The following is a 27,058-nucleotide window of genomic DNA, read 5'->3' as shown; positions in this document are numbered from 1 at the left end:
ACTCTGAACTTCAGAACACATTTATTCGTATATACAGTTATCATACACGTAAAAAAACAACAATTATTTGCTTCTTCTTTTCTTTGCATTAACTCGTGAAATAAATCAAAATTTTCGGGGGGGTCGTGATTGTCACCGATTTTTGGCTTTGTTGGGCAATTAAAACGAATACAAATCTTTAGGGACCATTAAAACTCTAAAAAGTGACGAATAGTCTGTACATTATTGGTAAGTAGTAGAGTAGGTTAAAGATGGGATTTAAATATGGCGTGTCGATGCTGTTCCCGATACATTTACATGGCTCCGTTTGCAAAAGGACAAAAAAGGAACGACAGACAAAAATATTTTAAAGGTTCGTTTAGCTGGTTGAAATAACAAACATTTTTCTACTAGTATTCTACAAGTGCATTCTTATCTCGCAAATTAAAGGGAAAAGAAAAAAACCACCCCTCTCATGCGGGTCCGTTCATATTGTAAAAAAAATGTTGGTCATTATGTGGAAAAGTGGTGTCAGCTCTCCTGCATGGATGCTGTGATGTCACAAATCATTGTATTTATAGAGAAAAATCATTGATAGGAAAATGTAGTTACATATTCACACTAACCCTAAATACTGCAAAGAGCAACACTTAATCATCTAATGGCATCATATGATTCATTCCTTGAATAGTACTGTGCAAAAGTCTTAGGTTGCCATAAGGTTCCAATGAAGTACGGTTCTTCTATCATCAAGTAAAAGGCAGGAAGTAGACCTTTGTTTTTCATTTGAATAGTAAGTATTGGGTGTAAATTGGCAAGCAAAGTTTCAGGAAGTGTTCTGTGCTGCTGTCAGCTTGACTTTTACAACTATGACGGCGTAGAATGCAGCAAAGAGTCGCCGCGTCTTTGTCCCTAGCAACGGTCGTCCTCCTCCGTGTCGCTAAGCGTATCGCAGCCCGCCACTGAGGCCGTCTGCGCAAGACGTTTGCGAAAGTGTCCGTTGGGGATCTGCCAGCCGGTCCGCAAGCGCGGGCGGGCCGAGCTGACGGTGTTTGAGCGTCCCAGACTGCAGGCCACAGCTGCCTCGAAGGTCAACGTCTCCATGGGCCCGGTGGGATCGGGGCTGTGGTCCTCCTCCTGGGAAGCCAGGAAGGGCTCGGAGGGGTAGCGGCGCAGCGGTGACGGGTGACGACCCGCCTCGTCCCCTTCTCGCTCGCCGCCGACTGTCTCCTGCTCCCGCCGGGTCGCCTCCGTCCCGTCGTGCTCGCCGACGGAGGGGTCGGCGCGACACACGAGCGGCGAGTAGGTGATGTGAGGACGAGAGCGCGTTGGGGTCTGTGATGAAGGTCGTCGGACACTGGGGGTGCTGGACTCTGATGTGGACGGCACGGGACTGTCCGAGCTGTTACCCTAAACACAACCAATGACAATCACTCAAGACAACATCTCGTCCCAATACTTTTGCCACACTCCCTTTTTGGTCATGTTCTCAAAAATATCATCCAATGATGAAGTTTGTACTTGTTTGTCCCGGGGGCGTGTCCTCTCCACGCTAGAAGAGCGTGACGGCTGCAGGCTGCGTTCCTCAGAGTTGCAGCGAGACGCGTTAGGAGAAAGAAGATGGCAACGCTCCTTGGATCGACCCCGCTCGGACCGAGACACTGGTCAGACACATAGATGATGATGCAACATTGATTGAACTACGATGTGCTTCACGTCACGTTTCCACAAATGCAGACCTGCAGCCTTGTAGCTCTTGTGACGAGGTCGATAAAAGCGCTCGGGACTTTTTTCTTCCTGCCAAAGACCGTTGACTTGTTGATCCGACACGGTGGAGGCCGAACGCTTCAATGATCCGCCGGCAGCCTCGGTCTGTAAAAACAAAACAAAAAAAAAGGATATTACATTCAGATCATTAAAGTTAGACACTTTCATCTACATGCTTCAGTGAGAAAAGCCGAGCCTTTGGCTTCATGTACCTTTTCAAATGATGACTTTACAGAACCCTCTGGCAGTGGTAAAGAACATATTTACTCAAACACGTCATACTACAAGTGATTATTTGAAAGTTAATTATAACGGGCGAAACTAATCACTAGTCAGCAGATAATACAAGAAAATAATTTTCCCCTCATTACTAAAAGTTGGGTTTTTTTTTTGCTTACTGGGTTCTGTTGCTGGCCAGCATCAGTGTCTGAGTTCATGGACTGCAAAAATAGCTCCTGTGGCGAAATAGGACTCAAAGCCACAAATCCCCCACGTGTCCTATGTGAGCAAAAAAAAAAAAAAAATGAACGCACATAAAATGATGCATGCAGGCAAAGTGGAAATAAACCGACAAGGCGGAGCCAGCACTGTGTGCCATCATGGGCAGAGGTTGCGTGTTGGAAAGAATGTCCTCAGGAAGGGTGGACGCGTCCAGACGCTTGAAGATCAGGTTGCTCTTCTGATTACAAACACAGCAAGTTCATTTTGATTATGATGTTGAATCGTCAAAGCTGAGAAGTTGTCGGTCTGACCTGAGCTTCAAGCTGTTGCCGCAGCTTCTTGGCCTTGTTCTGTTTGAAGTAGTCCATGATCATCATGGAGGCGTAAATCTTCCCCACCGTCATGTCCGTATCTGCAAACGTGGACTCGCATCAACGCTACGGCCAAGGTAAACACGGCTGCTTGAGCCCACCTTTGTTGATGGGCACCAGGAGGTCCAGGGTCTTCTGCGGCAGGTAAGGCCAGATGATGCTGATCTCTTTTTGAAGTTCAGCATCCAAAGCAATGCGGTCCTCACCACCTGTGACACATGCGCTCAGAAGATTTGACCTCAGCAGATGAATGACCTCGCCCATCTGTGTATTTTAAAAATGTGGCACTAAAGTTTGCATCACCTCGAGCTATTTTGATGTCCAGCGCCGTGCGGATGAGAGACATGAGCGTTGAGGTGAAGTGCACCGACATGTCCTCGTCCACCGGCATGTTCATCAGCACCAGCCTCTGCGTGACAATAAAAGCAAAAGCTGGTTTGCAAACTTTTTTTTTTTCCTTCAAAACTTGCTTGCTTGCTCTTGTTACCTTATAGGCAATCTTGGCAGGACATTTTTTGCCTAGGCCCAGTGGAGGAGACATGTGTGTTAACATCTCATACATGGCTGTGTAGTGAATGCGTCCACTTCATAGTACAAAAAGCAGAAAGAAGAAAAGGAAAAAACAAATAAAAGTTTAGTTTCAATGACTTTGGATCATTTCTTTGATTTGGACTTTACTCAACACAAATCGGAATCTGCTGCCCTCTGTTGGAGAGAGATAAAACAACTAAGGAGCGTGCTGTCAAATTCAATTCAATTAAATTGATTGTATATATCTAAAAAATATTTTAGAAAAATAATTGAAAAATAATGAATAAAAAGTTAAAATAATTTGACTGTGTGTCGTAATTAATTCCCATTACATTGGATACAATAAAAGGGTCTTTACCATGCCAGACGATCGTATTCTCCCCAGATTCGGACAAACTCGTCCAGGTGATGCGGTCCGAGGATGGAGGAGTCTCGCGTCAAGTACTCAAAGTTATCCATAATGACAGCCACAAAGAGATTTAACATCTGCAAGTAGAGACAAGGCTCATCAAAACTGACGACAAACATCTTTGTATCGTTTGACTTCTGACCAGAAAGGAGCTGAAGAAGATGAAGGAGACAAAGTAACAGTAAGCAAAGTCTGTGCCGCAGCCTCCTTCGTGGTCCGGCGACAAGGTGAAGGGGGCGATGGAGGGGTCGGGCTCGCACTCTTGGCCCGACAGACACGAAAGCATGATCTCCTGCCAAGACTCCCCCGTTGCACTCCTGATGTTTTGAAAACGTGACATGAAACCACTCAGGTGAATATCAACTAACATTGCACGAGGCCCACCTGAAAAGCAGCATGAGAGCGCCGAAAAAAGTTTTAAAGTTGTTGTGCTGATTGATGTGGCTCTCATCATTCAACTTGATATTTCCAAAAACCTGCAGAAAAACAAGAATAATTACAACTGAGCTTCCAAAAGGGTAAAATATGTCATCTGCTGCGTAATGCTTGTTGACTTCCAAGTTTCTCTAATTAAAAAAAAATCCCACAGGAAATCATTTAAAATAATTTAACGTATAAAAAACCCCACAATTAATTTATTCATTTTTTTTTATGTTTACAATTAACAGTTCTACTGCTTACCTGCATTCCAATGATGGCGTATATGAAAAAAAGCATGGCGATGAGCAAGCACACGTAAGGAAGTGCCTGTTGCAGAAAAACGTCACAACTGGTCAGATTGGGAATTTTACAATTGTATGTCTTGTGCTAAACATGCACACGGGATGACAGTAAATAATGACCTTAAAAGACTGGACAAAGGTCCAGAGCAGAATACGAATGGTGTAACCCTGCCTCAGCAATTTGATCAAGCGGGCTGTTCGGAAGAGCTTCAGGAAGCTCATGTTGATGCTGTTCATGGACTGGACCGATGAAAAAAAAAAAGCACATAGTCGCCGTTATTATAAAGTCTGCCTTGACTACAATACGTTACAGCTGGAGTGTTTTGCTTTCACCTGTAGATCCACAACGATCTCAGTGATGCTGCCGAGCACTGTGATAAAGTCAAAAATATTCCAGGTATCTCGGAAATAATTCTGCAGGAGGAAAAAAATAATGATGGCAGAAATATTTTGCATTTCCTATGAGTTGAGTGAGAAACCTTGGTGGTTTTTGTGTTTCCTCACCACAAAACCAAACGCCATGATCTTGAGGATGCATTCCAGGGAGAAGAGGACAGTGAACGCTGTGTTGAAGTGCTTCAGAACTGTGTCATATGCCGTGGGGGCTGAGTGATACTGAAGAAACAGACCAACAATAAAAAAATAAAATTAAAAAAAATATATTTTTTTAAAATTAAATTAAATTAAAATACCGTAAATTAAATTCCAAAAAATTAAAACATTTTGTTAATTAAATTGTCCTGTCACTTAATAATCTAGAATCGTTCTAATGAACGCTTGATGTTTTTTTAAAATGACATTTTATCAAAATATACTAGTACAATATTACTACCAAAATGTACAGTGCATTGTACTAAAAAAAAAAAAAAAAAACATTTCTGCTGGTACTCTGCAATTGAAAAAATAAAAAATAAAATAAAAATTTAATTAAATTGTCATGTCACTTAATAATCTAGAATCGTTCTAATGAAGTCTAGATGTTTTTCTAAAATGACATTTTCTATTTAATAATCCAGTACAATATTACTATCAAAATGTACAGTGCATTGTGCTAAAAAAAAAAAAAAAATCTGCTGGTACTCTGCAATTGAGCAATTGTACATCCTTAGCTCCAATTTGAGGCTGTTACCTTCATCATGAGGACTACCGTGTTGAGGGCGATCATCACCAGCACGGTGTACTCGAAAGAAGGCGATGCCACAAAGTGCCACAACTTGTACTGGAAGGTTTGCCTATTCTGGGGCATGTAGCGTGTCATGGGCTTGGCACTGATGGCAAAATCAATACACGCCCTCTGAAAGACACAAAAAAAAAAGCGTCATTGCACGTGCATGCGGTGCTACAACGGGAGCCGCACCTCATTCTTCTCCAGGCTACACTCCTGAATCATCTTGTCGCCCTGCTCTTGGAAAGTGATGATGATCAAAGCCACGAAGATATTGACGAAGAAGAAGGGAAAAACCACAAAGTACACCACGTAGAAAACGGACATCTCCATTCGGTTCCCTCGACTCGGCCCCATGCTCTCCTCTGTCACGTCTGTGGAGTGCTGCAGCACCCTGTCCGAACGACAAATTCAATTTTTTTTCCCGCTTCGTTTTAACGAGCGCGTGTAGTAATAAAGACACCGACTGAGGCCATCCTTCGCCGGTGGAGACGGTGAAGAGAGTGAGGAGGGCCCAGCAGACGTTGTCGTAATGGAACTCGTGTCTCTTCCACTCTCTCCTCTTCACCTCCTTCTTGTCCCTGGTGTAGTCGATGTAATAGCCTCTGTGAAGCAAACACATATTACCTTCTTAAATAATGCCCATGAAAAATATAATGATGCTCCCGTCTGGATTTGTCATTTAATAAAAAAAAAAAAAAAGTCACGGCTCACTTACTGGCACTCTTTTTCCGTGTTCATGGAGCTGTCTGTGCAGTAGAAGAACTTGCCCTTGAAAAGCTGCACGGCGATGACGGCAAAGATGAACATAAAGAGCTGGTAGACAATGAGGATATTGAAGACATTTTTCAGGGATGTCACCACGCAGTCAAACACGGCCTACGGAAAAGAAAAGGAAGGAAACCCCAAAAAGTTTAATCCAGATCAAATTTGTGATTTCAAACACAGAACGTGCACGGACTTTGAGTTTAGGAAGCCTCTTGATGGTCTTGAGTGGCCGCAGGACTCTCAGAACGCGGAGGGACTTGATGGTCTTGATGTCTCGACCTTTGTTGTTTCTATTGAAAACATTCAAATAAGATTTTTAGGGTCGAGCTTGGGAAGTTTTGAACCAACACCTCAACAACACAACAACAACAAAAATCCAGAAAATATTTAAAAGACAATGGAAGTTCTCTTTTTTTCTGAGTGACTGTTTTGAGTGTTGGATATGATATTTTGGTAGACAATAAATAAAACATAAAAACACCAAAGTGCACTGATTTTATCTAAAAAAAATAAATAAAGGAAGATGACAGTGAAGTTTTAGTGTGACATAATTAAATGTTTACCCCATCACATTCCTGGGTGCCCCCACAGAGAAAAAATCCACAGGAACAACAGAGAACAAGACGGCAGAGGCATAAGGAGAGAGACACTTGTGAAGCTGGAAGAGTCACAGCTATAAAGTCACAACAGAGAAATTAACAAACCGTTCAAAAAAAGCTTATTTGTTACATCCAGAGACGACAGAAATAATCCCTGTAAAATCCTGACAATACAATTAAAGAGAAACGTTTCCTTTGTTATTGAGGCAGAATGCAGCGAAAATCAAAATGCACGGCCGTTGATGATGAGTCAACGTGTTCGGCACTGGCAGACAGGTGTTTATCTGCAGCGACTCACGTCAGAGCGAAGGCAATGAGCGCTCCCACCACCACGATGAAATCCAGGATGTTCCACATGTCTCGGAAATAGGAGCCGTCGTGCAGGATGAGGCCCTGGTTGATCATCTGCGATAGATACGATTTGAGTCATCTTAAAAAATGAGTCATGTTTTGACAATGAGGGCCTACCTTGATGACCATTTCAAAGGTGAACACCCCGGTGAAGACATAATCAAAATATCGTAGCACCTGATTCAAAAAAGCAGATGATCATTCTCAATCATTTTTACCAATTTGTCAATTTTTGTACCTTGTTCCTTTCCGAACTGGCGCAGACGGGATCCTCGGCGGCCAGTGCGATGCTGCTGGCCACAATCACCAGAAGGATGCTCATCTCAAAGTAGCGTATATTAACAATGTAATGGCAGATCCTTCTGATCCTATGGACCAAAGGTAGAATACAAAAGTTGTGAATCACTTCTTGAAAGAGATCGGATGATTTATTCAACATCTTACGGGTTTGAAGCCTTGAAGAGGAACATGCTGCCGGGAGCAACAGCTTTGGGAGTAATAGGAGGTTCCTCATCCTCGGTTTCTTCATCTCTGTCTGTCTGTTCAGAATGGTAGGCTTCCAGCTCTTTACTGTTCACTACAAGAAAAAAAAGTTTTAATCTGGTGCAACAAGGATCATTGTGTCCGCCTGAGAACGTTCAAGACTACCTGTCATGGGAGTCAACTCCAGCAGCGGTTGCGCGGACATTTCAATGGCCACGGATCCTTCTGGATTGGATTTGTCGCGGTGGATGGAGCCTGCGCGTTTCTCGCTTTCAAGGGTACACGGCGAGTACTCCGTGGCCTCCAGAGCCATCTCCACCGGGATGGTTGGACAATCCACAAGCCGCTTGCACTGAGGAGGTTCGGGGATGTCAGACATCCTGAGGCAGAAGACAAATGATACAAAGAGATGATCAAAGACAGATGTCTTCCTAATAAACTAGTTCAAGGTAACCTTACCTTCCATCTTCTCCAACATCTGCATACGGGTTGACGATACACGTTCCAGAGTCTTCCTGGGCCTGGCCTTCTGCCTTAGCTTTCTCTTCATTCTCCTCCCGCTCATCCAGGATCCTCCTCTCTTGACTGAGTGAGCGCTTGAGCAGCAGCGCATCGTGTGGCGTTTGCGTGCAGTCCAAGCTCTTGGCCTCGGTGCGAGCCTCTCGGTGACGGTGGCGTCGGTGTCTGGCCCCTTCCTCCGGCCCCGGTCTGAACTTGCGAGCCATCCTGTGCCGACCCCCGCCTGTCGTTCGGTGGTTAGCGCCGCCTGTTTTCTCCTCGGAGAGGTTGACCAAAGGCTCGGCTGCAGGGGGTTCGGGTATGGGGATGGTTATGGACATGGGCGGTTCGGGTAAAGGCATCCCCACGGACACGGGGGACTCAGGTAGGTGTGCCGGGCTGGCTTCTGCGGACAACGCGGGTACATGATGGGTCGAGGGGGTTTCGACCGTGTCTTCGGCAGGGCTGCTGAAGAGCTCCTCCTTGCTAGCTAGTTGGCGGCGCTTGCGCAACTGATTGGCCCTCTGCTCCCAGACGGACATGTTGACTTTTCTCCTCCTCTCGCGGCGGTTGGCGAAGGCGTTGGAGCTGTTCCGGGGCGGCTCATCCGCGGCTCCCATCGAGCCGTCTGGATCATCGGGGAAGGTAGGTCGACCTCGGTGGATGGCGCGTTTCCTGTAGAGGTAGGGTCTTCTTCTTCCACTAAAGAGCACAATACACATTTTGTCAATGCTTGGCGGCACCGGCAATCAGCTCCATTTTAAACTAGTTTGACATTTTGGATACTTATCAAATATCTACTGAAATTACAAACTTAATGTAGCTTAGCCAAGCGTAGCATATACATTTGTAGAGGGGAAACAGCTAGCTAGCTTCTGCCGCAGAAGGTAATGTTAGGTGCTAGCTAATAAAATTTGACTTCTTTCATTGCTGAGCATTTTTTGACTGATTGAGTGAAGTCCCGCTAGTTGTTTCCCCCGTGCAAAACTAACAGAGTTCAAGTTCATCACTATTTACTAAATAAAAGCACATTTTCCAAAAGGTCAAACTAGTGGGAAACAACATTCAGGATAATATTCATATAGCATACCAGATATGCAAGGAAAAAAAAAAAAACTCAACTGAAACTTGCCAGAAAAGACTAGGCCTTTCCATGACTCTAAAAGTGTAATGGGGAAAAATATGTAAAATAGTCCAAGCTACAGAAATAAAGGCATCCAAAAAAGAAGAAAACATGAAGTTACCTGGGAGATAATAAGTGAAAAAACCCACAAGACCACAAAAGGAAAAGTGCAGGATTAACACAAAAGCCTTGTGTCAAATCTAAAGAACAGAATCTCAACAAGTGTTTCAGGGAAACATTTCTAGAGAAGAAGACAGATGCATACAGTTTTACTTACTGTTATTCTGATTCTGTTGTTGTCCATGTAATAAATGAGTGATGACTTGAAAACAAGACATTAGTTTTACAACACACACAAAACAGTGGTGACACAGTCCAAAATGTGACTTCCAATTAACATCATGTGCAAGTTCATGCAAGTTTAAATGATATGCTTAAAATTACCACAGCAATGCATTTGAAATAATCGTAGTATCGAAACTAAAATGATCTCTCATGGTGACCAAATGTCATTTTGGCCAGTGCCACTTTACAACAGGCATAAAACGAGACAACATGATGGAATAGCAAAAGACATTAAAACGCTGCAAAATTATCCATACGCTACATCCAACAAACATATGACACAGTGAGGGAGTCTTTTTAGCACACTCTTAAAAATGCTGCATAGAAATCACCCAAATGTGGATTCATATAATGCAATTTTAGGGGTGAAAGCAATGTGGTCAGTGTTTGAGTATTTTTGTTTGATTACATTTATAAGTGTATATTTTTGCATACTGAGCAAAAATCAACATGCAGAGACTTAAAATGCTATTTTCTTTCAGATAATTACGTCGAAATATTTGGCAGTGATTTGTGAGTCACTCCAATAAAAGCATGCAAAACTAACGCGTGCAGCCCTCGAGCAAGCTATGTCCATGCTCGGATGAGACATTCTTTCATTTTTTATTTTTTTTCATGACCAATTTCAAGAGCAAAAGAGGTCAGAGGTCAGAACACACAGTGTATGCCTAAATCATACCGTGCGATTGCCAAAAACTCACTATTGCTACATAATGGTATTCAGAATCCATTTAAATGAAGCAGAGGGACATACAAGTCCATTTTTTTTCTCATCCCGGCATGGTCATATGTTTATGTTAACCCTTAACTTACTCCGATATTAAGCCATCCCTGCCTCTGGCATACCGTTGGTTGAAGAACTCTTCCTCCTCCTCTTCATCCTGGCAAAGTTAATAGGCACGCTGTTTGATTTAGGTGACACACTCAATTGAATTTTCGGAGGAAACGTTGTTCACGGGGGAAATTAAAGCAACAGTCAAATGTGCAGATGCCAAGTTCAAGATCAAACCTTTGTCAGTTCCTGTGCATTGGCCAGATTATCCACAGCGATGGCCAAAAAGACATTGAGGAGTGTGTCTGACAGAGAGGCAGTTAAGAACAAACAAAACACCGTATTTGTATTATATTGTGTTTACCAATGTATTGGGTTCTATCTCTGTTTTCTAGTTTATTTGCTCAGCCCCGCAATTCCAAAGCGTGTTATTGCTTATCTCAATGCAAACAATCCCTTAAGGAAAATTGGACTTTGCCACAAAGCCAAAAGTGAAATCATTCAACCATGCAGAAAATATACGACCAAAGCATTGCTGTAAGATCATAGCATCAACATGGGCGGCGCTAGACAGGGGGCCAAGGGGCATGTGGCTCCTCTGAAATATGCTTGGACCCCCCCCACACACATACGCATTATATTTTTTTTACTCCCTGAGATATTCTTGACACATTTGATCAGAGCTCATTGAGTTATTCTCAGTGTTACCAAGGATACAGTTTCCGAAAAGGGTGAGCACTATAAAATAGATGGACGACCACATGCCGTACTGCACGCCTCCTTGCGAGCGAATCCCGTTATACATCACTTCATTCCAGTCTTCGCCCGTCAATATCTGCAAGTGGATGAAGCAGAATATGTCTCTTGGAAAAAAAAAAAAATAGCAACAAGTAAACATAACAGGTTGCTTCGTTGAAGCCGCAGTTGTGTTTGTGTCAGCTCTGACGTGGATTTGCTTCATGTTTGTGATGTGCGCATATGTGTGCGAGGATGCGTGGGCGGGCAGCGGAGGCGGGGCGGGGACGGCGAGCGAGCCGAGTTGTTTAATCTGTGCCCGGGGTGAGAAATCTCATCGGGTGCAATGTGTCATGGAGGCAGAATGGAAGAAAAGAGGAGGGGGGGGGGAACCAAACCTGAAACACTGTCATGATCGCAGCTGGAAACGTGTCAAAGTTGGTGGGAGTGTAATCTTCAAAGATGAACCTAGAAGGCAGAATCAAAGATATGAGGAACTATTTTTGTTTTCTTCATCGCACACTGTGTCATAAGGAACGACAATAATAGCATCTCAGTGTACCACTTTGGACCAACATGGCTGCCGCGGAGCCCCTTCATTATTACTGAGTCACTTCATAATCACTTGATTTGTTAGCGACAAGCAAAGACCGCTACGGCCTACCGTCCTCCAAAAAGTTGCATCCCCAGCAGGGCAAACACCACAACAAAGAGGAAGAGCAGGAAAAGCAGACTGATGATGGACTTCATGGAGCTCATGAGCGACACAACCAGGTTCCTGAGAGAGGCCCAGTATCTGGCAAAGAGAAGATAAAAACGCTAGCAATAAAAGTACTCGCAGTTTGAGTATTGGTGTCCTGCGTACTTGGTAATCTTGAAAATCCTCAGAAGTCTCAGCGCTCTCAGCACGCTGATGCCAAACGACATACCGGGCCGGAAGAAGCCGTAAACGACCTCGAATATGCTACCGACAATTACCTGAAAAAAAAAAAAAAGAATTCTTCTAGAATTCTTGATTCTTGGCGTATTTTGACAATGACGAGGGACTCACGCCACAGTCGAAGCAGTTGAAAGACGAATGGAAGTAAAGACGGAAACCCAAACCGTACATCTTCAAGAACATCTCAGCAAGGAACAGCCCAAGGAACACAAACTCTGCATAGTCTGGGGAGAAGAAAATAAACAATCGGTGAGATCAGAATAGATGTCATTGACAAAGTGGCGACCCACAGAGGAAGATGGTGAGCCAGTCGGGTTGGTTGTGGTGCACGATGGCCACGCAGATGGTGTTGAGAGCCACCAGGCTAAGCACCATCAGGTAGAACGTGTCCGTCTTCACCATGCGGCGGATGGAGATGCGCAACATGCGTTCTTTGCGACGCAGGTAAGCGGCCGGACCGCGCCGACCGCTGCGGAAGTTCATCCTGGAGCGAGACATGCCTGTCAGACAGAGATGGGGGATAAATTCATAAAAATTATTATTATGAGCAATAAACTTGGAATTAAAGGAAAATGAGAAGAGCAATTAAAAAGCTCACTGGCAGTGGACATGTCCGTGTACTTGTCATCGCCTGGGGCTCCTCGACGTGCGCCCGTCTTCTTACTTGCCCTCTTCAGCACTTTTGATATGAAAACTCAAGCTTAATGTACAAAGTAGCTAACAGTTAGCGTAGCTTCTTCAGTTTGAGCAAAAACGTTTTTTGTTTTTTTTTTTAAATCAAATTTTATACAGCATTTAAAAAAAATGTTTTTGTTTTGTACAAAAATATCAACCATCATATGTCTTAAAATTTTGGACACATTTTGAAGTCATCAAGCGAGACAATTTCCTTACCATCTAATGCCGACCTCCCCGAATTTTTGTTCTCCTCTGCCAGCATGACCTCCTCTGCAAAGAAAGAAAGCGTTTTAAACCATTTATTCACTCAACTGCAGATGGTGAGAAGGCGTCTTGCAGGAATTTAAAATGAAAAATATTTTGAGGCTGATGAAAAACATGTCTCATCCAAATTCCCCCTCCTATCAGCCCCACCCTTGTGCTAATCACTTTCCCGTTTTTTTTTCCCCCTCCCATTAATTTGTGAATGCTGCACCCGGTGACTAATTGGGGCAAGTGCCTATTAGTCTATTTGAGGAAATACGGTACAAATGGAGTGGCCAGTTCCGATTTTTTTCCGAGCGAGGTTGGCGCTGCTGTAAACGCTCAGAGGCCCGTGTGACCTCCTTGAGAGAAGGAGCTCTTATTCCCTCCTCGATGCTTGCAATATTTCTCACTCGCGCTTCCCACACTCACCCACACCAACAAGCACACACACATGCATACGTGCGCACACATTTACAGTAAGCCAGTGAGTCAGTATCACCTTTTCTCACTCTCTACTTGCGTGGGAGATGGCCAGTGCAGACGCCGTTATAGCGCTTGTGTGTGCAGCCCTATAGCACAGACGCCTGAGTTTAGTTTAAGATGAAAATGGTGTTGCAGTACCTGCCCTGTCTATCCAGGCGCGGTAGCCGTTGAGTTCACGTTCCACCTGCTGCTGCCTCCGAAGCTTCATGAAAGCCCGCCTGTTCTCCACCCGCTCCCTCTCCTTGGCAAACTCTCTACGGCGGGAAAGATGTGTATTATAAAAAAGAAAAGACAATATGGATATATGATGTGGTGACACTCACCCGGAAAGGACTCCCAGCACGAGGTTGAGCACAAAGAAGGAGCCAATGATGATGAGTGGGATGAAGTACATCCAGTTCCATGTTGTGCCCAAGGCATCATTCGTCTGAAATGATATTTAGCATTCAACATAAAGAATGACTCTTTTTTTTATATTATTTTTTTAAATGTAATTTAAAAGCATTTCTCCATCTCAAACCTAACCTCAACCCTTCAGACATTATAATGTCTATTTGGATACCCTTTGTTGCTAGGTAGATTTTACGGGTGTCCATGTTAAAATATTACATATGTAATTTATATATAGATATTTGAAACAGATTTTTTTTTTTACATTAGTGCACAGGTGTCAAACTCAAGACCCGGGGGCCAGATCCAGCCCGCCATATCATTTCATGTGGCCCGCGAAGACAAATTGTGCATCAAATTCGTGTGTCATTACGAGAATTGCAAATTGTCTTCACTTTTAATATATTTTTTTTTTATATTTGACCAATTTTTACTCACCTGATTTGAAAAGGAGTTATTTGTCAATTTGTTTTGTAGCTTTTAGTGTATATAATGAGGTGCTCATACATTTATTTGGCTTGACAGTCATAATGGCCCTCCGAAAGAAGCTATGACTACAATGCGGCCTGCGAAAAAAAAGAGTTTCACACCCCTGCATTAGTGCAAAATAAAAAAAAAAATTCTTGTTGCTAGGCAGACTTCGTGGAGCACCATTATTTGTGTCATGCCTAAAAAAAAATATAGCCGTCAAATAAAGAAAGACCAGTTCACTTTCCACACGTACATTATAGAGAACAGCCGTCCATCCCTCCATGGTGATGCACTGGAAGACGGTGAGGACGGCAAACAGGATGTTGTCAAACTGCGTGATGCCGTCATTAGGGCCGATCCACGTGTCGTTACAATCGTATCTCTCCGGGCACTTCCTCACGCCGCAAGCAAAAGCCAATTCGGATGAGTCCACTGTTTCGTTGTCTTAAAAAAAAAAAGAGCACCTAAGTGTTACTACAAGTTGCGAAGCTCGATTTTGACCTCACTGGCTTTGCTTAGTATACACAGAGGGACAAACATGAGCAGGACACCAGCTGCCGTGTTGCATGCGGTATTCTTTGACGCCTCGCACGCCACTCATGTTCCGCCATCTGTCAAGTGTCACAAAGCATCCACTCCACCGTTGGACACTTGGGAAAGCTGCAAGCGACCCGCCGCTGTTGTGAATGTCACTTACAGTAGAAATATCGTGAGTGATGTCATTCTGTCTTTAAAAGATTTTTCTAATCGCCTTGATTAGTTGCAGAAATTGCCTTGAAGGCAGAATAAAATATGCACTCAAAATGTGTGGCTTCAGCTCACTAACAAACCAAATGGGGACAAACGCGATAGAAAATGGATAGATGGTTTAATCTAATAGCTGAAATGTTCAAGTAGCACATAAATGTTCTGTTTTCAAACTCAAGTGCGGCTCTACAATGGTCCAGCAGTTAATTAATGGAAGCTGCAAAATGGACCGTGGGATGTAGAGACATGTGATCCAAACACTTTTGGTAAACGTGTGGACACGTGCTACTGTCCAAACAACATGTGCACGCCCACCAGCGTACCAAAATGTTCTCCGGTGTTTCATTTTCATAACATGTAAGCTACTGGCCACAAGATTAGGCACACCTGGACAATTTAACGTCAGAGCGTACCGAGAATGTCGATAGTTGGCAGGCAGGTGTGGTGAAGCTTCCCGCTGTAGAACTCCAGGCCGATGATGGCAAACATGAGGATGGCGAAGAAGAGGAGCAGGCCGATTTGCAGTAGAGGGATCATGGCCTTCATGATGGACTTGAGCACAATCTGCAGACCTGAAGGGAAACGCAAATGTGTCTCAGTCAGGTCATTATTGTCATGAAGCAGGATTCAACTAGCGAATGACTCACTGGGGATGCCGGAGACGAGCTTGAGGGGTCTCAAGACTCGCACGGCCCTCAGAGTGCGAAGGTCCACGGGGATGTTCATGTGCGCTCCCGCCGTTGCCAAGATCCTAATGGACGGACCAGACACACATTGTTACTCATTTGGCTCATGATAGGAATATCATATGCAACATTTTGTTCATGGCGCGTGAGACACTTGAAAGACAAAAATAGCCTAAACAAAGAGGTGGAAGTCCTGAGTGGAATGAGTAAGGCTTCCTCTTGCGGGAAAAGCTTGTATGCATTTTTCATATGTGTGGAGTGGATGAATGGTGCTGCGGCACAATTTGCATTTTTCTAAATACTCTGCGTGCAGCATATGTAGTTTGTATAAAATGCACCTGGCAGGCATTGTTTAAATAAATAATGATTTGTACACAACGTGCAAAATCTTCATCAATTAAACTTTGCCATGTTACCATGACATGTCAAGCCTATGAGACCAAGTGTGTGTATATATGCCTGTGTGTGTTTGAGGATAGAAAATGTCACATGGCAGAGACTCAAACGCAGACCCACGCAAAAGCTCTCCTGTAAGCTGTGGGAGCGAGGAGAGCGTGAGTGTGTGTGTGCTTGAGTTTGTGAGGCACTGGGCGAGAGACATTCAGAAGGAGCAGTGGGGTGGTATTCTGTGGAAACAGCCTTCAGTCCAAACACAGTGGCCACAAAAGATGGGTTGCTGCTTCAAGGCCACCCTGAGTTGTTTATTACACTTTGGTAACCTTATGTTACAAAACAGCAGGGGAACAGTATTAAAAACAGAACACAAGGTGATGCAGTGTATTTGTACGCCACTAAATAATACAATAACTGGCTATTCTCATCACGAAGGGCGACGAGACTCGGTACAGGTCGGAAGTTGACCTTCTGACCACGTGGTGCAGGGACAACAACCTCCTGCTGAACGTCAGTAAGACCAAGGAAATCATTGTGAACTTCCGGAAGGGTCACACAACACACCTGCCGCTGATCATCGACGGTGCTGTGGTGGAGAGGGTGAGCTGCACCAAGTTCCTGGGGGTGCACATCAGTGAGGACCTCTCCTGGTCCGCGAACACCTCGTCACTGGCAAAGAAAGCTCAGCGCCGCCTGTATTTCCTGCGGAAGCTCAGGCGTGCATGTGCTCCTCAGGCAGTCCTGTCTACATTCTACCGTGGCACCATTGAGAGCGTCCTCACCAGTTGCATCGCTGTCTGGGGTGGTAACTGCACTGAACAGAACTTGAAGGCCCTGCAGCGCATAGTGAATACGGCTGGTAAGATTATTGGTGCTTCGCTTCCCTCCCTGAAGGACATTTACACCTCCCATCTCGCCCGCAAGGCAACCTCGATTGCCAGAGATGTGAGTCACCCGGCTCACTCCTTGTTTGACCTTCTGCCCTCTGGGAAGAGGTACAGGAGCCTGCGCTCCCGCACCACCAGACTCGCCAACAGCTTCTTTCTCCAGGCTGTTAGGGCCCTGAACTCGCTACCCCCTTCTGCGTAGCGTGCGGCACTGTTGCGCTATTTTCGGGAATGTCTGCTGTACGCGTTTTTACGCTCCTCTTAATTAATTATTTATTTATTTATTGTTGTGTTATTTATTCATTATTTATTCAGCACGCTTTTGTTATACTTGTTTACTGTTTGTCTGTTGTGAGCCATGTCTTGTCACCGTGGGATAGGGGGGAACGAAATTTCGGTTTCTTTGTGTGTCTTTGGCATGTGGAGAAATTGACAATAAAGCTGACTTTGACTTTGACTTTGACTTTGACTTTATACTGGAAATTTAGATGTGCAGTATATACAACATGGAGTTCCACAGGGTTCAATTCTAAGTCCCATTTCATGACATGTCAACACAATTGAATACTTTTTTCTCTCTATGCTCGACATCACGGTGTCAAACTCAAGGCCCAGGGGCCAGATACGGCCCACCACATCATTTTATGGGGCCCGCGAAGACAAATTGTGCATCAAATTCGTGCGTTATTACTAGAATTGCAAATTGTCTTCACTTTTTTTTTTAACATTTGACCAGTTTTTACTCGTCTGATTTGAAAAGGAGTTATTTGTCAGTTTGTTTTGTAGCTTTTACTGTATATAATATGAGGTGCTCATAGATTTATTTGGATTATTAATGACCCTCCGAAAGAAGCTATGACTACAATGCGGCCCGCGAAAAAAACGAGTTTGACACCCCTGCTCTACATAGTCCTCAACCCCCACCGCCGACACACACACTTATCATTTCTTCTATTCCGCCCGTGAGTGAGTTAAGCGAAAGGCTGACGTCTTCCTGCTTGTCTTCATTGTGTACATGAAGGACGTTTGCAAACTGGCTGCGGAAAGACTGAATTAATTACATGCAGCCTCTCCCACACACCTCCACCTACAAGCCCGACGCCGCCAACAGCAGCCACAGCACAGCAGTTACCATTTGAGCACATTTGTGACTTTAATGCATGATCAAGAACATTTCATTTCACTTAGCCGACAGGTTCTTTCTTCACTACCATGTGCTCATCATCGTTTGAGACTTTTTTTTAATTGAGCTGCATGTCCCAACAGATTGGCTCGTAGCGATTCATTAATACCAAATGGAAATGGACGCCGCCAGCGCTGGCCCAGTAGCCTCGATTGGATTCCCACAAGGCCTCCATGACACATGTGCACGCTTTCTTTTAAGTCTGACTTACTTGTGTGTGTGTATGTGTGCGTATGTGACAGATAGACAGCGAAGCAGATGTGCCGAGAGAGAAATATGTCAGAAGGCAGGCGGGAAACCAGGCCGTCCGTCACCAAATGTGGTTTAAATTAGGCAACATGATGTCCGGGTTGCGCTAAATATGCAAAGGTTACATGAATTCCATTCACGCTTTTACAAAAATATCCACAATGTCAATTATACCCCCCCCCCCCCCCCCCCGTCCAAAAAAGTTTTCTTTCTTCGGCTATTTTTGCAGCTGTTAGAAACAGGCGTTTGCGCCGTTGTGGGAGCGAACACCGTTGATTTGTTTCCCAGCCAATGGAAAGTAAAAATAATGCACTCGTTGAATTGATTTGTAAAATGATTCCAAATGTACTTTGCGTGCTGAGGTCATTTATATTAATGAAATATGATGACAAATTTTGCTTCCTGATTGGTTAGACTTGCTTTTTGTTACACAACCATTTCACTCCTATGCAATTAATTCACCAAACCCAGCGCTCAAATTAAAACTCTCATTGTGTGTGATTTTTTTTTTTTTTTTTTGGAGGGGGGGTGTTTGTTAGCCCACTCCCCCCCTCCCACCTTCTCAATGAATAGAGCGAGGCGCTGGGGGCGACGGCAAGCAGGTTCTAGACACAAGCGCCAATCCACTTATCCACCCACCTATCATGGAAGGCAAAGCCTGCCTGCTGCTCCATGGAAACCTGTAGGAAATCTACATTTGTATCGCTTGCTCTGAATTGACGACATCTCCTTAACAAAAGCCAAAACTCATCTCCTGGGTCAAGCTTCACGCTACCATGAACTCCAGCGTTTACAGAGCCTGGCGCTAGTGGAACGCTTGAATGCACGCGCACAAGACCACAAAGTGTGTCGGAAATTAATTTTTCGCTCCAGCGAGTGCAGATCAGTAAAAGCAGAATGAATTTGGTCGCAATTTTAATTGAATTTTGAAAAGTTTGTTTTTTGGGGGGTTCCGGTAGCCAATCATGTTGTCAGTTTGTAATATAATGTATGGAATAAAACAAAAGACATTGATTTCTGAGCAGCAGCAGAAGACGACCGCAATTACTTGCTCTGCGTGAGCCAATCCCAAAACAATCTGTTGAAAACAAACATTCCGGTTGCCGTGGAGATGCAGCCTCGCCACTCACCCACTGAGCACCACGATGAAGTCCATAACATTCCAACCATTCCTCAGGTAAGAACCTTTGTGGAAAACAAAGCCCAGCGCTACCAGCTTGATGCCCGCCTCGAAGCAGAAGATCCCAATGAAGTACGGCTCGGTTTTCTCCTGCACACATAAAGACGGGTCAGCGTATGGTACGAATCTTTCCGAGCCTAAACACAGTCAAAACATTGTTTGCGACGTGTGTCAATACAACAAACCAACCTGCAATTACAAGCGTGTGTGTAGTGGAGAACACAATAACACACAGCCTCATTGTTGTTTACAAAATGTCAACAACTACTTTCTTCCCACGTGACCATTCAATGACATAATCACTGAATGCTCATTTCCAATATGCTAGCTAAGCATTCATTCTCAAGTTATTTTTACACACATTTTGAACTCACCAGTCTCTTTGCCATGGGGGTCTTGTCCTCTCCGGGCAGGTGCTGCTCCAGAGCCAGCACCACACAGTTGGCGGTTATGGTAGCCAGGATCATGTACTCGAACGGCGTAAGAGCCATAAGAGTTAAGAAAAACTCATTTGTGCCACAAAATTTAAAAGAACTCAATTGCATCATGGTGAAAAAAAGAACCCGATGGCTGATGTTTATATAACAGTTGAATTAAGGCATAGTTCATGTTTTGTGATACGAGAGGCTGCTGTCGCTATGGCAACCGTCAAGTCTTTTAAAGTGCTCTTCATGGTGAGACATGGAGAGCAGGTGAGAGCAGAACCACAGTGCCGCTAAGTCACCTTGGCCTGACTGAGAGGACAAAAGTCCTTGTTGTCAATGTTTCCTCCTCCTCCAATAAAAGGAGGTCAGCGCATCACGGAGGACATCACGCTCACATTGACAGAGCCTCTTATTGATAGCGACTCAAAATAACAGGACGTTACTAGTGAGGAGGGGGAAAAAAAAGTCTGAACTAGTTCACATCTGCTCCAGTATCTACTCGACATCCTTGATATCCAACTTGCACGGAAAGTACGGAGTGACGAAGCATGGCAGCCCGAATCACATTGAATTCATCTGAATGTTTTGCACTCGGAACGAACGGAAGGGGAAAGACGTGGGTCTGAACACGCCGACATTTTGCCAAAGCCCTCCCACACACCTCTCTGCCGGTTCCAAGGCCCCAGAGCGAGTTTTGACCACTAGCCCCCCCCCACTCCCACACTGGTTAGGTAACCAGAAGACAACTGGGGGTGTTGGTTTGGAGTGATCCACGGCCGAATGCGTTTGGGCAGAGAACATGGCTCCGAACTCCATCAGATTCAATGGAGAGAAACACACACATACACACGCCCCCCCCCCCCCACACACACACACACATCCTGTGCACAAAACAGCTGAGCTGGATTTGAACCGACACCCACTCAGAGCACTATAAGGCATCCAGAGCTGTGCTTCCATGTGCCCACACTGTGCAAGCCTCCCCCACAGGCTGCTGCTGCTGCTAGGTCTAATGATCACCGCGTACACAAACACACACACTAACTTTGTGTCCTGTGCACGCCATGGCAATTGAGTTCAACGCGGGGGCTCTACGGACAAAAGTATTGGGACAGCCACGACAGGAAAAGAATTTTTGCAACCATCAACTCCTACCTCCATGGGTCTGATTGCTCATTCAAGTAGTTTGATGGGATGTTTTTATGGACCATGTTCTGTTTAAAAGCATATAATTGTCATAAAATTAGTTTAGGTCATATTTGTAATCGTAAATTACCACAATACCACACCAGGCTTCTTTGGGGACATTACAATAAATTCGCTAATGGATGAAACTTAATTGGGGAAAAAAGAAAAAAAAAAGCCCAGTGTAAAGGCTTGAACGTGCTGGCAAATTATATTCTTTTCAATACAAATCTTTCAAAAGTTTTCCTCTTTAAGGAAAATTATAATTTGATATTGTAGACATTAAAGTGGGGAAACTATTTTTCATAGCGCTGCATTAAGACACAAATAAAATACGTTTTAATTGTAGTTTTAACCACTTTAAAAAATTACATCAAAACTAATTACTAATAAAGGTGTGTCTGAATATTTTTGTCCATATGTTATTTTTGAAAACATAAATACTTTAAGTTGAATGACGTATAAAACATGTCAGCTAAAAGCAACTGGTTACGAACAAAAGTTTGCGGTGCTGTCCGTGGTTCTGAACCGACACGTTACGCACACCTCGATCAGTAAAGGATATGGCCACTCGATGATTCGCCGCGCGTACTTCCTGATAATGTTGTCCTCTGCGAAGATGAACAGAGACCTGTTGACAGTCAGGCAGTTCTGCCGGTGCGGTACCGGGTTGTATAGAGCCATGGTCCGGGCCCGCTGCGCCTTGGCTTGCTTCATGGACGCCGTCATCGCAGCCGATGCGTCGGCACTTCCTCCTCCGGCCGCCGCAGCCCCGGGCTCCAGCGCGTCCCCGCCGCGCTCCGCGTCGCCATCCCCGGAGTCCACAGTGCTCGGGGCGGACTCGTCACCGAAGCGAGCCATTCTAGCGAAAGAGTTGAAAAAAGCACAATGGCTGTGGGTTACTCCATATTACGTCCCGTTTGTGAGGTGCGCTCAAAACAACTTTTTGGCATCAAGATATGCGCGTAAAAATCCGCGGCAAGTCCTGGGGAGAACTTTACGCATCACAGCCGAAAGTGAGTCTACTCTGCCAGGCTGGTTTGACGCCCGAGTGGCGCCATCGCACGCACACATCTAACTGCAGGATGATGATGAGGAGGAAGAGGATGGTGAAGATCACCTGCTGCACTGGTGAGCTGCACAAGTGGTCAGGAAGCGCAGCACAACAACCCTCCCACCACATGGACTCGCCTGGGACGTCCACATTGTTACCATGGCAATTACAATCACACTGCTGCGTTATACACATTAAACAACCATAAAAGCCAATGAGGAAAATCTATCCACATTTTCTTTGTGTGTTGCTTTTCATACTTTCAATACTTCAATTTTTTTTTTTTTTTTTTTGCTATCAATAATAGTAGTAGTAGAGGTAATTGCTTGCACTATAGCAACATTTCAAAAGTAGGCCATGGTGCTAATATTGGAGGGAAAGTCAAGTGTAAAAATAGATCATGAAATAGATCTGCTCCTTTTATTGGGAGCAAAGAAGAAAAAAAAAGTGTTTTCTCAGGTGCAATAAGTGAGACCTCATTACTTCCTTACTTACTTTTTTTTTAACCAATTCAAAAATAAATCAAGTTTGTGAGAATTTTGTCTTGAAAAAGATGTGTAACATGACCCTGGAAAAGATCGGCTATCATGCACGTCTCAATGCATTGGCAAATCAATCCATTCATTTGCACTCTTACATAAGCCACATCATCATCTAGCGAAATGTTTGTCCGTCCATCCTCGCAAACAGCATCTCTCTCTCTTCCTGCTTTCTCTCTCTGCCGATCTGCATCGTCTCCAACTGTCGACTGTTTCCATAGCGACCGGGCTGGCTTCAATTCCTGCTCCGGTTCTTTTTATTTGTGCCAACAAAAGACATCTTTCACAATGGCTCTTCCTACAGAAATCTGCTTTTTGTCACACGCGCGGACAAGTGCAGCAACTCTACTGTAGTTTGTGTTTTGTGCTCCCAACACCATATGGACAAAAAAAAGGAATGTGAAGAATCTCAAAGGTGCCCAGTGAGGTACCTTGTTGTCAGCCATGGCTCTAATTAAAGATTGGGATTGGCTCCAGTACGCCCCCCATGACCTTCATCAGGATGAATTGAGTCAGAAAATCAATTAGGGATCCATCCCACCCAGAGTTTTCACTATAATCTATGTTAAATTTTTAGATGCCTCGTATGCTGGTCATCTACATAAAGTTTCATTTCAATTCAAATCAATTTGAGACATTATTAACACCTTTGTTCAACTGTTTTGTCAACTTCCAAGAACATGTGCACAAAGCTGAGCAATAAAGCGGCTTTACTTACACACTTGTGCATTTATATAATTGCACGTAGGCTTTCAGGCAACATTGACTCAAGTGGCTTGAGTATTATTATGTTTAAAATATTCTTTCCTCTTAGGTGTTCCCTAGCAACGGCTATCCGTGCTGTTTGGACCAATGAGTGACACTCAAATGGATGACTAAGTATGCTGTGGAATGAAAGCAAAATGTTCATTAATGGAGGGGGGAGTCGAAATCAAAGGTAAGTTTGACTTGGGTTGGAAAAACAGCACATGTTGGAAAAGGATTAAACACAATTAAAAGTCATGAAAAATTTGATTCATAAATAATGAGTCATAAATTAATAATAAAATAAACATTTTGAGAAATGCTGTTTTAGTATTGTTTTATAAAAACAGATCTAGTCATTTTTAAATGTTTTTTGAATAAATAATTACAAATTATGGAATGCTTCTAAGAGATTTATATGTAAAATAACTACAAAAATAAAAAATAGGATACGTACAACACACAACTATAATGATGTAATAATTATAATAATGTTAGTTTATCATTAAACTTCTGAAACTTATTTTTTCCAATTAAGATCAAATAAAATAGTACTGTATGATAAAATAAGAGCATAATACAAATTTTTAAAAATAACATTAGCAGATACAGTACATATACGCCTCTAGCTATAAATTATTATATGTTGCAATCTTTTTTGGGATTTTCTTTCTGCAATTTTCCTCCCTTTGAAATTTGCAATGAAGTTGTCAATCCCAAACACATCCAAAGATGCCAGCCACCCTGCTGCTCTCCTACTTTGATTCCCTAGCATCCCCTAATGGACAAAAAAATGAAATACAATCAGCACCCAAAAAATAAATAAAAAAAATAGCACAGCTTGGCGTATCCTTTCACATTCCCAACGTGTTATGTGCTATAATAAAAAGTGAGGCTTGCAAATAAACAAGGGGCTGCTAACTGTTGAAATGGAGGGATGGATGGATGGAGTGGGTGTTAGAAGAAGAAGGGGGAGGAAGTGAGTGTGGAGGGATCTGGGGTTAGGCTTGATGGAGAGCTACTCCATACTCAAGTGTTGGCAAGCGACTCATCACGGCCATTAATTGCTCCTGCAGTCACCGCAATGCTCAACACACACACACACACACACACAAATAGTATGACGTCATGAATCGGTAGGAAATGATTGCATGATTCATTGCTTCCCTGCAGAACCTTTAACGAATAAAAAAATAAGCAGCACAAGAACATAATTCGTTCTGTATGCAAACTTCTTGTCAAGGTGACTCACTCACACTTCCTGTGTGGCTGTCTCAATATTTTTATCATTTTTCTTTTCACTTTTTATAATTATTAAAATATCACATCATACCATATAAATATTTTTATTTATTATTACTACCACTATTAAATATTATGAGTTGTATGTAAAGCAACATTTTATTGCTTTTACTGTGTATTGATTTTTAAAAATTATCAGTGCTTAATTTTGTGTACTTTCAGTAAATTACAAAAAAAAAAATCACTATTATTCTTAATATTATTATATTTTTTTGCATCGGGAGGTTCCAGTAAACTCTTATTAATATTATTTTAAGGGATTTAATAGTATGCTGGAAATGATGGTCCCTGGAAGTAAAGCACACAGAAGCAGGTGCAGTCTATTTAAAGCGATGAACATATAAGCTCACCTTTGGGGGCTGACTGCAAATGGAGTCTGCAAATCCAACCCCGCCATGTCTTCAACTACGATACTCGTAAGAAACAGGAGTTCAGAACAACTTACTCCCACTCCTTTCTGCGAGCTTGCGGTGTGCTCTGTATCTTGTGAGCCTGGTGAGCCATGATGATGTCCCTCTGCTCCACGAGGCCACCGCGGCGCCGAAGAACGCCGTGCGGGCTCGGGGAGCCCGAACCCCGATCGGAATCATCCGCTCCGTCGCGAGGCAGGTCGAAGCTGGCCGCCCGGGCGGGGAGCTCCGGGAACTCGCTGTGCGGCACCTGCAAGGAGCAGGAACGGACGCCCTGCGCCAGGCCGGGCCGGCCGGCTGGGAGGTGCTTCCGCCAGGGCTCGGGTTCCGGAAGGGACAGGGAGGAGTGCACACGCTGCTGTCCGCCTGGACCGCATGTGGACGGCGAACGGAGGGTGGGCGTGAGGGAGACGGACAGGGACTGATTGGAACTAGTGAACATCTCTACGCCGGCAACAATCCAACATGTAAAGATACCTGGGCAGAGACAAGGTGGCAGGAAAAAAAACTGTTGTTAGCTATTCATCAAATCAAAAGCGGAAGTCCCAAAAAGTCACAAAAGATGGAGCAAATGCAGTGATTGAAAGAGAATGAGGAGGTTGAAGATGAGGCCAAGCCAAAGCAGTGAGTCACTCATCAAACATCAACAGTTTCGAGCAGGGCGCCGAAAGCGCACGACTGCAGGTCACATGCCAAAAATGATTGAAACAATGAAATGAGCGGTGTTTTACACATCTGTCTCACAGTTCTCAGGTTCTTGGTTTGAATCCCATCCCCCTGCCTTCCCATCGGTCACAGTGCTTGTTTGACTGTCTGGCGACCAATCCAGGGAGTAGCCAGCCTCTGCCTTGATTGTGCACAAGGCAATGTCTGAACATTTAATAAAATTGAATAAATTGCTTCAGAATGGCCTAAAATACACAATGAGTCGCTTGGGCTGACAATAGAATAGATTACAACATAAATAAGATAAAATCAGGGACTTAGGTTGACGTCGAAATTAAATTCAACGCTTGAATATCTACTGAAAAAAAGTCGAATGAATAAAATAATGTAACAAATATTTGTCACCTGGGTTACCAATAAAATATAGTAAGTACAATTTTACACCTGAATTGATGATGAATTATATAATTTTAACATTGAGTAAAAAAAATCCATTATCCAATAACTGGAATTATTCAAATTAAACATTTGCATAAGCATGCCATGTTAGATCATAATAAAATAAAACGAAATAAAGTGAAATGTCCGCATTCTTACACAAGCTGCATTCCAAATGGCGTGATAATAAAAGAAAATACATGTTTGCAAAATTGTGGAATTGATTTCTCATTTCTCCATTCTCAAACAATGACTGCTGAAAAATGACAATTGGCTGAAATGATAAATGTGAAGATTGGAGTCGCTGGCTGTGATCTATTTTTGCTTTAAATAGCCCTCCCCATGGCTCACAATGCGTGTGCACAGACACACACACACACACACACACACACACAATCGCACACACACACACACACATATTTAGTGCACTTCATGCACGTCAAGTGTTACAATTCATCCACCAGCCAATTATGGAGCAAGTGAACATTCCTTAACAACAATGACGATAGCAGACAAATATGAAACCAAACACATCCAAACAAAGAAGCACTTTTACCTCCATAAGACGCTCTTAATTCTTCCCGGCGTCTGACTCAGGGTGCATCCTCCAGACAGACCCTCCCTGCTCGCTCGGCACAAGTTGGAAACAAGGAGGAGGATGGTGATGATGAAGAGGATGATGCTTTTGCGTGGATTCCTTGAG

At 43.7% G+C, this 27,058-nt stretch overlaps 1 protein-coding gene across 1 annotated transcript; it reads right to left on the bottom strand.

Moving 5' to 3' along the window:
- Window positions 1–4: 4 nt before the first annotated feature.
- Window positions 5–27,058, bottom strand: cacna1eb (calcium voltage-gated channel subunit alpha1 Eb). Its single transcript, XM_088395627.1, has 47 exons — window positions 26,912–27,058; window positions 25,287–25,728; window positions 21,769–22,064; window positions 19,967–20,073; window positions 19,543–19,682; window positions 15,662–15,765; window positions 15,428–15,586; window positions 14,521–14,711; window positions 13,730–13,833; window positions 13,545–13,660; window positions 12,894–12,947; window positions 12,598–12,678; window positions 12,290–12,499; window positions 12,111–12,223; window positions 11,925–12,037; window positions 11,724–11,855; window positions 11,458–11,527; window positions 11,042–11,159; window positions 10,562–10,629; window positions 10,366–10,433; window positions 8,046–8,786; window positions 7,752–7,966; window positions 7,548–7,680; window positions 7,342–7,471; window positions 7,221–7,280; window positions 7,051–7,157; window positions 6,347–6,443; window positions 6,104–6,264; window positions 5,853–5,990; window positions 5,578–5,779; window positions 5,350–5,514; window positions 4,725–4,835; window positions 4,554–4,634; window positions 4,341–4,460; window positions 4,180–4,245; window positions 3,883–3,974; window positions 3,641–3,815; window positions 3,448–3,575; window positions 3,046–3,142; window positions 2,862–2,967; window positions 2,660–2,767; window positions 2,499–2,599; window positions 2,319–2,425; window positions 2,145–2,244; window positions 1,719–1,851; window positions 1,501–1,640; window positions 5–1,389 (listed from the first exon to the last, which is right to left on the bottom strand). Exons 2-47 carry the CDS (start codon window positions 25,691–25,693, stop codon window positions 892–894), a joined length of 6,963 nt encoding a protein of 2,320 aa, XP_088251753.1. The 5' UTR covers window positions 25,694–25,728; window positions 26,912–27,058; the 3' UTR covers window positions 5–891.

Source organism: Syngnathus floridae, chromosome 14, assembly GCF_059516105.1.
Source record: "Syngnathus floridae isolate MCC-2025c chromosome 14, RoL_Sflo_1.0, whole genome shotgun sequence".
Taxonomy (NCBI): domain Eukaryota; kingdom Metazoa; phylum Chordata; class Actinopteri; order Syngnathiformes; family Syngnathidae; genus Syngnathus; species Syngnathus floridae.
The sequence above is the reverse complement of the archived record's forward strand: the minus strand, read 5'-3'. Positions and strand labels throughout refer to the sequence as shown.